The sequence below is a fragment of the Phytophthora ramorum genome (assembly GCF_020800215.1).
Source record: "Phytophthora ramorum isolate Pr-102 chromosome Unknown Phyram_PR-102_s0009, whole genome shotgun sequence".
Taxonomy (NCBI): domain Eukaryota; phylum Oomycota; class Peronosporomycetes; order Peronosporales; family Peronosporaceae; genus Phytophthora; species Phytophthora ramorum.
Window position 1 is genome coordinate 2,132,048 of NW_027150655.1, and position 15,214 is coordinate 2,147,261.

General features: G+C 50.0%; 1 protein-coding gene across 1 annotated transcript; it reads right to left on the minus strand.

Moving 5' to 3' along the window:
* Positions 1-13,290: 13,290 nt before the first annotated feature.
* Positions 13,291-14,538, minus strand: KRP23_10370 (uncharacterized protein; the record flags this gene model as incomplete). The annotated part of the gene is made up of 1 exon (XM_067880812.1): positions 13,291-14,538. The coding sequence occupies one exon, from the start codon at positions 14,536-14,538 to the stop codon at positions 13,291-13,293; it is 1,248 nt and encodes a 415-aa protein (XP_067742202.1).
* Positions 14,539-15,214: the final 676 nt, after the last annotated feature.

Consider the following 15,214-nt stretch of genomic DNA (forward strand, 5'->3'; position numbering starts at 1 on the left):
ATGCGAGTCGAATCTTTGCGAGTCTCGAACCCCGTCGAACGTTGCCTTTGTCGCTAAATATTTGGTTTGGCAAGTAGAATTCATGGAATTTTTGCCAGCATGTCAAAGTGGTGTTCTGGCAGCACCACGGTTTGGGGACATCGTGAGACACTACTTGGCATAGGCATACCTGGTGGGTGTGACAGTAGTTGGTAACCTCCGTTGGGTACCTCCCCTCCCACCTGCAGATAATGCACCTCCTTCGTTTTCGGTTCATGTCTGGGTGTATTTGCCTCGACGAAACGGATGAGCATCTTGATACTGGTCTGGCGATTTGATCGCAGCTAGATCCAGAGGGCGTGGCCACTCCATTAATTTCAGTGCCGTCCGGTACATTCCTGCCGTAAAACATGCGGCCCTCACTCGGGGCATGCGCCCACTGCCCACTAATAAACTCACCGACCAGTTCAGTCATAAATACTCGGTGGGGGTCCCGGGATGTTGGCTCTGGTGTGGCTAGACGCGAGTCAAATAGGCGTTTGATCGTGCGATGTCTATAAGGGCAAGCGCCAGTTTCTTGTGCCAACGTTTGTAGCTGTGACCATCCGCAATTGAGAATCGTCCGCGGATCTGGTCCAACCGATCTACCCCTTGCATGTTTTGGTTATACTCCCTCACGCAGGTAGGTGCTCGAAAATCTCGTGACTCGTTCCCGATTGTCCGACTCACAGACGATATTGTTGATGCGTCCGCGTTGGTTACCATGTTTACGATGTTGCCATCGCACCATGATGCAGCTACTATGTTGTGCCGACTGACGCATGTCACCACGTGAGCACTTGTCATCCTTGCTCAGCATTGTATGACCGGGGAAATGTTTGCTCTTATTGCGTATGGTACCTCGACCATACAGACCTTTCACACGAAGCGCGTCAAGCACTTGCACTAAACCGTAGTAATTATCCATGTTTACCACTTGTTTCGTCCAGAAGAGAGGCCGCACTACTTCGAGAACATGTTGACGGATCTTTGATACCGAAGCCAGCTCCTCGCTCAGTGCTTGAGCTTCTTCAGTCCCCACAACGCCGTCCAGGCGATCCTCAATATCACTGCGGTTGCAGTGCAGTCTATAATTGAGAGAAATCCATGTAGACGAGCAGCACACCATGTACAACCTGAAGTGATACTTCCCGGTTGGCTTGGTCGGATTGAACACGATCATATGTCGACCTTGGCGTGATCTACAAGCGATACTCGCCTCGTCGACAGCAACGTTCCCCCCGACCACGACGTACTTATCCCCAGTCGCCTTCAGCAAGTTCAACAGGGGTCTAATCCTCGCTGCCGCATCCTTGGCCAGATTCGTGGGAGACGCGTTGAAACTTAGGCACCGCCAGATTAGTTGTACCGGTTTAGAGGCATAATGCCATCAAACGAAGTCGAATTTCCACCAAATATGGTGTCTTCGGGTTGAGGGCCCCAGTAATTTGCGTACTCACCCTTTACGTTTAGAGCCATGAAAAACATGATGCCCAAAAACGACATCAACTCGCTCGTCGTGAAGGGTTTCGAGACCTTGATGTCGTACGTGACAGCGTACAAGTTCGTTTCATGTAGCACCTGTTTCCAGAAGTACATCGGAATATAGGCGAAGAAACTCGAGCTGGCTGAATGCTTAAAGATGTGTCTGTACTCAGGGCGGAGGTAAGTTGACAGCGAGCCGTCTCCATGTCGGTACAGATCTTGCGGGGCATCTGTGGATGCTAATGGGTCGAAGCGCATATTTTTGACAGCCTCAACTTCGGACAGGTTCGTCGGGAGTACGCCCATTGGGTCGTAGGCGTCGTACGATTCGGTTTCAAAAAGATCGGACGCGTCATCAAGCTCGATACCTTCAGACTCATCGCACTCCAGAAGATCCTGCCAGGCGTGTGTGCTCGTTTCCTTCGTCAGAACGCTGTAGTTGTGGATACCCATCTGGACAGTGCTCATGTTCAGGTTCTCAACGCTGCTTTGAAATTGGGTATCTAGCCACTGGATCTGGAGTTTGTCCTTGCATTTTTTGGCGCGGCGGCACACTCTACCAACGATGTACGCCGTTCCAACAGGGCGATAAACTTTGTTTTGCATCCAGTGCTCCTTCGCGGGACAGAAGGCCACAAATTTGTCGATAAACATTTCATGGAGAAGAACCGGTGGAGTCGCCGGTGTTGAGACTTGACGTTGCACCGCTCTTCCACTCGGTTTTGGCGAGAGCATCCCAACGCTAAACACTGCGGCATCAAACATAATACCAAAGTCAATAAGTCAACGCGCCAAGAAGATACCACGACGACCAGGATTTTCCAGATCCTCACCGCCGACACTGTCGTCTGCTTCAAGTGTAGCTGCTGAAGTTGCACTCCCATGTTCGCGGCCCTGGTTACGGCCTCGCCTACCAGAAGCAGCGCCACTTTCGTGGCCACCACCACGCCAGCCAACTGTAACACCGTGTTCACGTTGGTTTGCTACAGACATACAGGTAACATCCAAAACACTGTGAGTCACCTATCAAACGGCGGGTAGTCCATGACGTACGGACCTCCCACCAGCACCACGTCATCGTCAGCACTGTCGAGGAGCAAGCTCTCATCGCTGTCACTGGCGGCTAACGCTAGTGCCGCTGCTACCGCCGCTCCTCCACGTCCTCGGCCACGGCCATGGCCACGGTCACGTCCTCGGCCACGACCACGGCCTCGTTCACGGCCACGACCACGGTCACCAGCATCACCGGCATCTTGGGCCACTGGTGTCGCTCCACCGCCTACGCCTCTGGATGTCGCATCGAGAGGCGTCGTACTCGCCGCCTTCCTGTTCGTCGCTCGCCCTTCTGGGGCTACACACACGCAGCCACAATGAAAGTCGGTGTAAGTCACCACTCAAACGAGAGGCATACCGTGTACAACCGACCTTGCACAAGTACCACGTCGTCGTCGCCCGCCAGCGCGCTCTCGCCGACGCCACTACCACGGACCGCAGCAGTCCCTCCTTCTCGTCCACCTCCGCGACCACCGTCGCGTCCAACTCCGCGACCTCGGCCACGGTCATGAGCACCAGCACTGTCTTCACTCTGTATCGCTACACAGACGCAGTCAACGCATACCACAATGTGAGTCACCGCTCAGACACCAATAATGCATGCAGCTCAGACCTTGTATATCGACCATTGCCTTCAAGGTCTTGCGTGTACCATCAGCACCTTCGTAGTCGCAGCAGCTTCCTCACGACACACAGCTAACATCCGAGAGCTCTGTTACGCTTGGCTCTCCTGCTACAAACACGACGTAGGTCATACCTTGAGTCTCAACGTAGCGCAAAGCAGCATCTTCGCCCAGCAGGTAGTCCTCGCCTTCGACGCCCCGTGGATTACCGCATGGTCGGATGTATCGATAGCGGCAATCTAGGCTCTGACCACCTGAAGGAGGCTTTGAAGTCCAGCCGGCTTTGCGCAGGTTTTTCCACGCATGTCGGAATTGCAAAACTCCGCCGTATGCGTTTGCGGGTATCGCAGCACCATCTACACTAGCGGATGTGAGGCGCCTGCGTTTCCTAGCTGTGGTGGGGCCGCCATCAGAGTTCCTCTTCGTCATCCACCGCCGTCACTTCCGCCGCTGTCGTTGCTTCCGTTCTGATTTTATTCTGGGGGGAGGGAATCTGGAGGCCAGCAGGCACCGTCATATCGTGATTTGATTATAAAGGTCTGTATATCAGGCTATTAACTACTGTATCAAAACTGATCATCATATTAAATCGTAGGATATGATTTTTCAGAGTGCTGGAATAGGCGCGAAACGTGGCGCGCGTACGCTGACATACAATTTTTAGTACTTATGCTGGTATCAACAGCCACGAATACAAATTTTATAGTAGAAATACCTTTGGACGCATTTCATGCCTCGTGTGTCGCACGCGTACACGCGAGTCTCATAACTGTATGGCTTTGCAGCTCTACTGAATGATCTGTTGGGCGGAATGCATACAACACTATAAGCGATTCGAATCTAGCCCCCTAAAATGTCCGCCGCGGCATCCAGCCATATCGCAACCGTTCCGACTTTCCTACACTTTCCGACACTCAGGATCTAGACAAAGACGGGATGGTAATCGGAAATAAGTGGGATCGGAAATAGGTGGGATCGGAAATAAAAGAGAAACTAGTGTGAGAGGGGGTCAGTCAGCTTTCGAAAGAGAACTCACAGCAGCAAGGAAATGGGCTGTAGAGGCCTCTGGGCCGAAAAAATCGACTTTTTCATATATACATGCTTTTAGGCCCCATAGCAATGTGCACGAGGGCCGGCAAATTCATTAGTGAGGGCTGCATCTCACCAGGGGGGGCCACAATTAGGAGCGATTGGTTTCAAAAGAATGGCACAACTCTCGCAATAGTGACATAAGATCCCTAAGCCACTCATTTATAAAACCTCACCGAGGTTTTACTTGGCCAATGACGGAGCAACACGAGGACACTCACAGCTCACTTCGGCGCCGCACCCCAGTATGCTCTCAGTCTCTTTTTTTCGTCCAAGCTCCGCAGCCAGCTCGCCCCCCTCTCCCCCCCCCACACACACACACCTCACTGCTTTTAAGGACGCGGCCAAGCTTAGCCAACACTGCTGGTGCAGCCGCTCGGATGGTAACGAGCGGGGGGTCCAATTCCCTACTGTTGGCATTTCCTATCTGTTTTGCTCTACCTGCTGCTACTAACTTCTCACAGTTTTACCTGCGTGTGCTGCCTGCTTCTGCTGTCTGAGTGTGCTGTTGTCTGTGTGTGCTGCCTGCTTCTACCGCCTGTGTGTGCTGCCGACTTCGGTTTCTACAGGTGCGAGTTTTTATATAAAGTCAATCAAAGCAAAATGATTTTCCTATTCACTTTACAGCTACTTGTTTCCTGAAGAGAGAAGGTTTGTGACTTCCTTTCTGAGCATTGCAGGACTAAAGCGCGTCGATCTGGACACCGTGCAGATTTTGTCGATGTCAAGAAGAAGGAGCACGTCACCTTGCAGGAAGGCTTCAATAACACGTTTCATGAAGTAGAGAAGAAACACTCCGCAGTCGTCCGTGTTTGTCTGCTTCGGGCTTGTGTGAACGCCTCGCATGATGAATGCTGTTGCGTCCTTATCTGCGTACTTCGATTTCAGTTCTTCATCGAAGTACGCACCCACAACTTTCTTGACTGTTTCAATCTTCGAAATACCGAGCGAGTCCACGTGGACAATACATCGTCGTAAACCAACGACTGCGTGCACTGGGTTCTGTACAACAGCAAATGTCCAGTGATATCCCATGTTAATCGGAACAATCACGTGATCGTAGCTATCGTAGGGAAATGTACTCGTAACTCCACAGCACTCCTTGTACGCCGACTTCATGCTTCGCCCGGAACTTTTGAACGCAGCAAATATATATCCAAAGAAATTCGCGTCCATTATATAGGCTCTCCCATACACTGGTATATGTTCCCTGATGTAGTACGTGATAACAACATCATTTAGCCAATTATCACATTCCAATGTCTCCAGATCGGTTCGCTGAACAACCAAGCGAATGTTGGTTTTTCCAGGAGCAAAGCTGGGAGTTCGAGTCTCACAGACAATATTGGATGGGTCCACATACGCGTTATCATATTCTCCACCAGAATCATATTCCATCGCCTCTTCAGTGCTGTCGACCAATGATATAATCTTGGGCGGTTCCGTCGATTTATCAATCGCGGATGGCATTTCCAATGGAGAATGGTGAGCTCCGATTGGCGATAAAGGCACCTCCAATTGAGAACCTGGGATCGCCTCAAAGCTTTTAGGCGACCTTTTCAGCGGCGCTGGAGGGACTTTAGCGGGAGAATCCGATACCGCAGGAGGGGAGACCTTGAACTTCTTCTTCTTGCTGGGCTGCATGTGGAAATCGTAGGTGGCGATAAATTCACTAAGCTTGTGGCGCTTGATAAATCTATTTAACCACGACAGTTGTGCTCCTCTCGTACGGGTAACGAACCCAGGAACTTTTACTGCACAGTCGTCGACGATAGCAGCTCGCGTCATCTGGGCGTCGATATCGCTAGAGAGCTTTATCATGTTCACGAGGTCCTCTTCATAACCGTGTGTAGATGATGGGTGACCGGATCGAGTAGTGGTGGCATTGTTGACGCCTGCTATGAGTTTCTCTTCAGCTGCGCGCCATCCCAGCAGCGTTGATCGAGAAACCCCCAGGTGTCTGGACGCTTCAGTGGTAGTCCACCCCTCCAGCTTCCATAGCGATACAGCCTCCAACTTCTGTTGATCAGTGATCGTGGTGACCGTGTCCATCGCTCGTCGCTTTCCAAAGTGAGAATGTTCGTACTATACGGGTTACTCGACACATGTACGGGATAGTCGACACATATACGGGTTACTCGACAACCACATATATCACCACGTATACGGGTTACTCGACACATGTACGGGTTAGTCGACACATATACGGGTTATCCGACACATGTACATGGTTACTCAGCAGCCTATCGCATTTCTGTTTTCTGGTATTCTTGCTCACACTTATCACACGTGACCTGTCACTGAGAGTATGTCTTGTGTGTCCACAGGAGCTGGATCTTGGATTCGCTCAGTCGCGAGGAGAAACCTGTAAGCGATGATGCGCTCGTCAAGATCACCAGATCGAAGCAGCTTCCGCATCTCGCGAAGCACGCTCCCGGCTCCCTTGGCGTTGATGCCATTACCCCGCAAGTACTCGAGCACGTTGCGCTCAGCGAGACGACCAATTTCCAGCACGTGATCCTTGAAGTCCACCGTCTTGGCGTCAAGGATGAAGCCCTGATCGAGGAAGAGCTTCATAAAGGCGACAACGTGGCGGGATTCCGACTTCTTCTGGCGATCGGCGGAGTCCCAGACGCGCGGCAAGCACGTGTACCACTCGAACCACATTGACGACAGGTTCGTAGCTTGTTTCTTTCTGCGTTTAGGCTTGGGTTCTTGATTTGACGCCTCATGTGATTGTTCTTCTTCAGTCGTTTCTGGTAGCCCCTTAGACTGAAGCAGCGCAGCCTCGACAATTGTCATGCGCGCAGCCATGGCCTTGTTCGAGGCAATAAGCTCATCAATTACATCTAAAAGGTGATCGATTCTTGGGCTTGTGTACTTGCTTGTACCTTGCTCTGATTCTTGGACAGGTTGAGAGGCATCGTCATTCAGGGCGACAGACCACGCGAGCATGTCGGCGGTCTGGATGCCAACAGCCACCATGCACTCATCCACACGCATCACGATGGGGGCAGTTGGAGAAAGCTTCTTCAACCTCGGGTAGTACCGGATCAGGTATGCAGTGAGAACACTGAGAACCTTGTTGCTTACGTTGAGTCGTTGATCCTTTAGACCCGAGCAGGAACTGAATAGGAGCGTTTGGAAACGTCCAAGTTGTTCCTGAGTCGTGTGGTCCAGCTTCACGATGTCGATGATCGCTGGATTGTCATCAGCGCTCCAGCCGCTCAAGACTCGAGCAACCTTCCTGTCCTCCCGCGCTGTGTTCGTGATGTACGCGAAGGCTTTGTTGGTCTTCGTCATATCCCATGCACCGCGGTCAAAGATCCACTGGGCAGCAAGACGGTCGTCTCCGTTCGCGTGCTGGGCTCCACCGCGCCGGAATGAGTGCGAGGTCAAGTCGGCGGCTGCTCCAGCCGGCTCAGCAACACGCTTCAGCATCCTGTTCACATACACCTGTACACTGTCTTCTCCCCGCTTGGGTGCCTTCTTCTGCGTTGAAACGGTTGTGGTCTGTGTCTCTGTGCTCGTAGGCGGAGTGAAGACGGCGGTAGCTGGGGAACAGCTTGCGTCTAAAGATACCGGCAGCGATGCCGCCGCGGGCACCACAGACACTTGGAGGGAGGCAAGTTCGACAGACAGTAAGTCATGCAGCGGGGCACCCAAGTCGAGCGGCATCGCGCCTTCCGACACTAGTTCTGGGAGCTGGTCGAGCAGCGCTGCATACGGAGCGTCCTGCGTCGCCAGCGCTATAGCCAACGCATGCAGAGGACACGTCAGGAAGTCGTCCTTGTCCGGGACCAAGGTGAGTCCCTGCTCTTCTGACGTCTTGACGCGGAGTAGCCGAAGGTAGAAGGTGCCATCCGCTGACACTGACACGTGCTGCTTTCTGATGTAGCCCAGATCCGAAGATCGTCCAAAGCAATGCCACATCAAGCATGCAAGTGCAGCGTCTTGGTAGTCAGCATTGACTCGTGCTGTGCTGTACACATAGCGGATCAAAGACTGTAAATCCTCCTTTGTACAAGGAGGAGCTTTGTTAATTAAGCCGCCCTTCTCTCGTTTTAAGCAATGCTTATCTAGAGTTTTTCCTTGCTTCAATAAGATCAACTCAGTAGGCACACACAGGTGTGGATACTTGTCGAAGAGCCATAGTTTTACATTTCTATGATATGACGTCGCAGTGTTGCGAGCAAGCTTACCTTTCTTACCTTCATTTGTAGCGAGATAGAAGCCGAACCGGTCCATTGTTACCGCTAAACGTTTACCGGAGGTGTCAAGGAGAAAGCTAGCATGGAGAAACTCTACGCTAACATCATCTTCCTCCAGCATCCGCTCGAAAGCTGCAATCGCGGTGGTACGCGCTTTCTGAGTGTTCGTAGGGACGAACGCCGTGAGACTCATGGCTCCTTTTCTTCTTTTTCGCTACTGTTAGAAATGCTTGTTAAAAGGACTATATGTGCGTCGACTAATCCGTACAAGTGTCGAATAGCTCGTACAAGTGTCCAGTAACCCGTACAAGTGTCGAATAAACCGTATAAGTGTCGAGTTTTCCGTATATTGACTGTCCTGTCAACATGTTCCTACTCTAGGACTGCACCTAATCGTATGAATGGCTAGAATATTTGCAAAATATATTTTACCTTGGTATTCGCATGTAGATATTCATATTTTGGCTGTACTTCCGACAAATATTTGTCGGAAAGTGTCGGAATGGAAACCCTAACCCTAATACTTTTAATTGGACAAAATAGTGGAATAACGTTATGTAATTGGTCAAAATAAGGATGCGTAACAATCCTGCCTTGTTAGCTGTCGGAAAGACGCGTATATTCATCCATATCCGCGTCGAGCTCACTGCCGATTCCGTGCCACCATCAATATCGCGCGCATTTGCAGACCTTTTTCTTCGCAGCTCCCGAAGCCATGTCGTCGACGTCGTCGCCCAGAAAAGGGGGATGTGTTGCGGTAAACTTGCGCCGAAAATATTTATTTTGCTTGATAACTTACGACAGCGGTACATCGTACCTTTTTGTTTTAGCCAATAAACACTTGGTTTGACTAGTCGCGCAAGCATTTTTGAATATTAACCAATCCACTTCGACCGGACAAAGTACCGTGAGATCCTAAAAGGGCGAAAAATGCGACCTTAAAGTTTTAATTCACATGAATTTGTATACTATACAAAATGGAGGTGGCTCGCGAAAGGGTTAAGGTCATTGGATATCCAGTTTTATATGGACGAGTATTGCTGAAATCGAGCATATGTTTAACAGTTTGCGAGTTCCACACTGATACCGAGGATTGTTTCCAATCGATTTGAAAGAGAGCTTGTGATAATGACGATGCACTATTTTGAGAAATGCTCTGGGCATTTTCCGAATATACGAGACTGAGCAATGGATAACAGATATTGGAACTGATTGTACTGCAAGTACTTGCTAATACTAAACCAGCACTATCTGACTATCTGAGGCTCTGTATAAATTGACTGACTGCGTGTTCAGGGTCGATCCCCACCACTGGACGTTGCTGCTCGTTGATGACTGACTTCCTGACGAGCCAAGTCCCATCGTGAGCCCATTAGCGACTAGATTTGAATTAATCTTAGATGAAGCTCCAAAGTAAGCGCCTCCCAAACATTGAATCGCCCCAGTACTTGAACTAGTTGATGCAGCTGTACCCAAAATGGAGAGAGTACCGGAGATATTTACACTACCACTTACATCCAATTCACTCGCTGGTGTGGTTGTTTTCACACCAACGAAGCCATTACCGCCGACTACAAGCCGATTCAAGCCGTTCGTGCCAAGTGATAGATAGCTATTATTAGAGTTAGATGAATCCCACATATAGTTGATGCGGCCATTAGTTGCAGTTGAACGCCCAAGCAGCAAATGACATATGCTGCCAGTTGATAGTGAAGGCATTGCGAGGAGTGCTATCCGTCCATTGGCTCCACTAGCTGAAACATTTAATGACGTCATAGATAGAGTATTAATACCACTGAGATTGGATAAGCTATCAAGCACTAGAGCTTTAGAGGCGGCTGCTGTGCCTGCTGCAATCCCTGAGAGAGACTGAACTAGACTGATATCGTACGTGGTTCCTGATTGGCGGTATTGGGTAGCATCGACATATGCAGAGGCACCCGTGATGCTCAATACTGATGATGCACCGCTCAATGACAGTGAGCCAGCGAACCGGCCTCCGCCATTTACATCTAATTTTGTCTCCGGGGTGTTAGTGCCGATCCCAATATTGCTATTATTGCAAATGACTAGCTGATAATCATTCAAATTTGTGGCAATGCAGAGATACTGGCTAGACGGCGTGGCGCTATTGTTATACGCGATATATGATCCATCATGAATAGATGCCGGTCGACCGATTCTAATAACGATATTACCATTCGATGCCAAGTTTGGCTGGACTACATTGAGGAGATTGACGGAAGCGGTTCCGGAATTAGAGATATTCAGCGATTGAAGAGTACCTATGCTTGTTATATTCGGCTGAGCTGCTGTCTGTAGAGTACCTGTAAGGCTGGTTGCTGACAGAGAGCCGATACCAGAGATATTGCTCGAGCTATCAAGCACTAGAGCTTTAGAGGGAGCAGCGGTGCCTGGCGTAATGCTTAGGACATACGATGGTGAGGCCGATACGGATGATCCATTCACAGTCAGGCTAGAGCAGCTCAACGCACCAATGCCACTAATATCACCGGCAGCTCCTGGAATAAGGGCAACACCAGGTGTCGCTGCCCCTTGGGTAATTCCAGTGATGTATCTGAGTCGATAATCGTTTTTATCGAGATATAGAGTTTGTGCGTAATCGTAGGTGAGGAAACCGCTTGCATCCAGCGTGAGATAGAATGCAGGGTTTAGATCGGTGGGGGATAGCTAAAAATCCGTGTATGTTTGTTTTGTCTCAAGCTATATAGATAAAGCTATTTTCAATCTTTTGAGTACTATTCCAGATTTCGGAGCTTCACTCCCGAAAAGTTCAAATCAGCATCCATGGGTGATATCCCTGCGCTTGATATCAAATCGCTATTTAGAATGGTTGTGTTGGGTCCATCGTTCATATATATATACTTCCTCAATAGGCTTGTTCTTGTATTTTCCAAAAGTAAGTTCGAACGACATGGTCTGTTAGTGGTATCTATATACATACCCCTTTAATTTTTTTGAGAAAAAAATAATAAATGTAAAACTATCGGCATAATGTTCTACTTCAAGTATTTTTTTATTATTATTCTTATGACATCCAAGGTATCAAAAAACGTTGCGTCTACTAACGTGAAAAACTTCACTTGAATTAATGAGGGGGGGGGGGGGGGCGGGGGTTAATGAGGTCCTCTATTCGTGTTTAACTAGAAACTATAGAGCCCTGAAAGTCGCTGGGGGCGTCGAAGCCCAATATCTCTGTGGGACTTTAACCCAATGTTGATGTATCGAGGCCGAGGTGAACGGCAGATGAACTTTACGGAAGCAGGAGGGTCACCAAGGTCTCCCGCCACGGTGGATCACGATAATCGTGCAACACGAAGGCTCCACCAAGTCCTCCGCGTTTTGGTGGGCAGACTTGAACACTTGAGGGTCACCACGTCCTCAGTGGTTTGGTGCTGGATCAGAATCGCTACGGGGCACCAGGTCCGTCGCGATGTGGTGGGAAATCTTGATCACGGGAGGGGTCACCATGCCCTCCGTGCCTTGGTACTTACTTGAATTAATGATTCGCACGGTTTGCTCTACGTCGAGCTCTAGCTCTTTCAGCACGGTGCCATTCGGCATGAGCAGCATGTTCACCATACGTTCGCAATCGTACACCACAAGCTGGAACACAACACACGAGATCAACTTCTTCTTCCGACGAGGATCCGGATTCCTGGTCCAACACAGCGTCCAAATCTTCACAAGAAAGGGTGAAGCCAGGAAGAATGGTACCACCATCAAGATCTCTCCACGCGCTATTGCCAACGCGTCGAACAAGACAATTTCCTCGGGCGCATCGCTTGTATTCGCACATGATTTTGTTCTTTGGATCAATGAGCCATCCCAATTGCACACCGTGAGGGAAGTACTCGTGCCGCATCTTGTGATCGAGAGCACCAAGCTTGGAATGTGGACCAGTGAGAGTGTCGATTTCCACCACGAACGTCGGAGCAAAAGGTTCTCCACCACGAGTCCATCGTTGAGCTTCGGTCAGCTGCCTTGCATCATCTCGAGGCACATACGCCACATCGGGGACCCGAAGCGTTGTGCCATCCAGCACGTATTCACCTTGCGCATTTGTCACTCTTCCACCATGGCCACTCCACGCAGCCCAATTCAGCAGCGCCTTGCAGATGCATGGTCCGATTACGCTGCGCCCAAACACCACCATCCGAAATGGAATAAATCGACCTTCGTCGACGAAGAAACCAGGCTGCTCGCCAAGTATTGGATGGACCAACGGACCGAACTTCTTCACGTGCTGGTTTAGCTGCTCGAGGGACACACCAGCGTAGTCCTTGACACGGCACAGAGTCTTCTTCGACTCTAGGTCACGCACCAGTCGCGCAAGCACGTCTTCGTGGTCTTTCTTCTCGCCGTTTGCTGCGGTCATGGTTGCCGATGCTGTTCTTTCTCGCACTGGCAGAAGCAAACAAGAAAGACCCTGCCCAGTGTCCAGTGTGGTCCACGCTACGAATGAATTGACTTCAAATTGAATTGGTACTTCCACTAAAAAAATGATCAATTCAAATTTGATTCATCAGTGACGGTTCCGAGAACTAGTTCCATACCCAGGAACCGATAGGTAACCGCGGCATAATCCGACGCATAATCATGTCGGCAGACCTCCGATCCTCCACGTTGCTGTTTAAATGGCCCGGAAAGTCGGAAAGTGGGCAATTCGCGCTCCACTGGAGGCCAAGTTGCCCGACATTTGACTTTCCGAGCCAAACACCAAAATAATATTTGGGCAGTACCACGATGCACTCATCACCTAGCCCTAATGGATACTCGCGCGCTCTTTCTTATCGTGCTCTCGCCTCTCCATCCGTGAGACCCGAACGAACGTATTGTAGTTCCAGCTCCAGGTCCTCATATTCACATCGTAGCTCACGTTTTCCCGATTCGAGCTCGCCATTTAGACGCAGCAGTTCCGATACACGAGCTTGAATTGTCTCCAGCTGGCGCAGTAGGTCTTCATTAAGCGTTTTCGCTTCACGAAGTTCTGTTTGCAGCCGGGTTTCCTTCTCCCTGGGCCCTGACGCCTTTGTCGCCGCCTCAAGCTGACCCATGAGTAAGCGCTCACGAGTTTCCAGCGCGTCTACCCGGCTCTTTAGCCGGCCAACCTCGCTTTGATTGCCACGTTGCTGCTTAAGCTCAAGTAGCGGTAGTTGAGTCTGCTTGTCTTCCAAATCTTTCTCCAGTTGCTTTCGGCGCTGCTGTTCGACCAATATCTCGTCTTCCAATGAATCTAAACGCTTCCGGAAAGCCTCCCACTTCGTGTTTCGCGCGGTCCAGTCACGCTCTTTCACTTGCCCGATCGCATTCTCGAGAATTTGGACTTTATCGCTTGACTTTTCACGAACTGTAGATAGCTCCTGGGCCTTTTTCTCCATCTCCAGCTCAAGTCGCTGATTTTTCAGGAGTATTTGTTGTTGCGTCTCCGTTACTAGGTCGTACTGCACAAGGAATTGCTGGTAGGTCGTCTTGATCTGCATCAATTGATGCTGGAGCTCGCCTACAATTGCGTGATCTTCTGAGGAAGCCATCAAATCACGAAGTCGTTCCTCCTGCTGCTCTAGCTGCCCCACCTCGCTAATTCTCTCGTACAACAGCGCGTTCTCATTTCGAAGCTCATTGTCATCTCCAGAACGTCCTCTGAGCGGTGGCAACTGCACTAACTCGTCAGAATCGACTACAGCCTTTCGATCAGCTACTTCAAGCGTCTTCACGCGCTCCGTTTGCGCCTGTAGCTCGTTCTCAAGTTGATCTATCCGGTCGTGGGGGATATCTGAATCGCAACCGGTTTCCCCACTTGTATTTCCTGCACCACTTCTTGCACTCTTTTCGGCTTGAAGAACCATGAGACTATGCTGTGTCTTGGTTAATCGTGCTGGTAGTTCATACATCTCTAAGTACTTGGCATGCATTTCTGCGTAACTTTCACCCAGTGCGTTGTACTTCTTCAGCACGCCAGTCATTGCACGTTGTTGCTGATCAGCAAATTCACGAAGCACGCTCTTCTCCAGAGTTTTTTCCATGCGGTCAATCATCTCGTCGGCACCCTGCTTCCACGTCTCTAGGTACAAGACTCGATACTTATGAATCTGTTCCGAGTCGTGCAACTCGCCCAGACTGGATATTGGCTGGGTTCCAGCTCGTGGGTGGGGTTTCCTTACGCAGTGAGTGATCGCTCCCTAACAGCCATTCATAGCCAAAGAATGATGCACGATTTTATCATTGCTGTTCCAGCATTCCACCGCCGTCTCAACATTGTACATTCATTTAATGAATGCATTTGTGTTGGAGAATGCAATCCAACAAGGACCAATGCAATTGTTGCACCATGCATAATTAATTATGCGCTGTGAGGACGCTGAAACCACAGGCTCGAATGGCTATACCTGCTCTAAGAGTTCACACTGACCCAAGTTCCGCAATTGAAATGCCCCGCTTCGACGACAGGTTACCATTCGTTCCCGGGGGTGGACTGGTAGTCTGTCGACCGCTACATAGTGATTCGCACTCGCTATTGTAATGAAACACGATCATTTACATACCCTAGATTCGCGTTCGAGAAGACTGCAAGGCGGAGAAAGAAGATGTTTTGAAGCAGACAGCGATCACCAGTACTTTCAGCGGATTTTAGTGTCAAATTCACCAATGCCCGAGGGTACGACAAGTCTGAAATCCAGAGGCGATACGTGAATGTCGGCTATTGTTTGATGA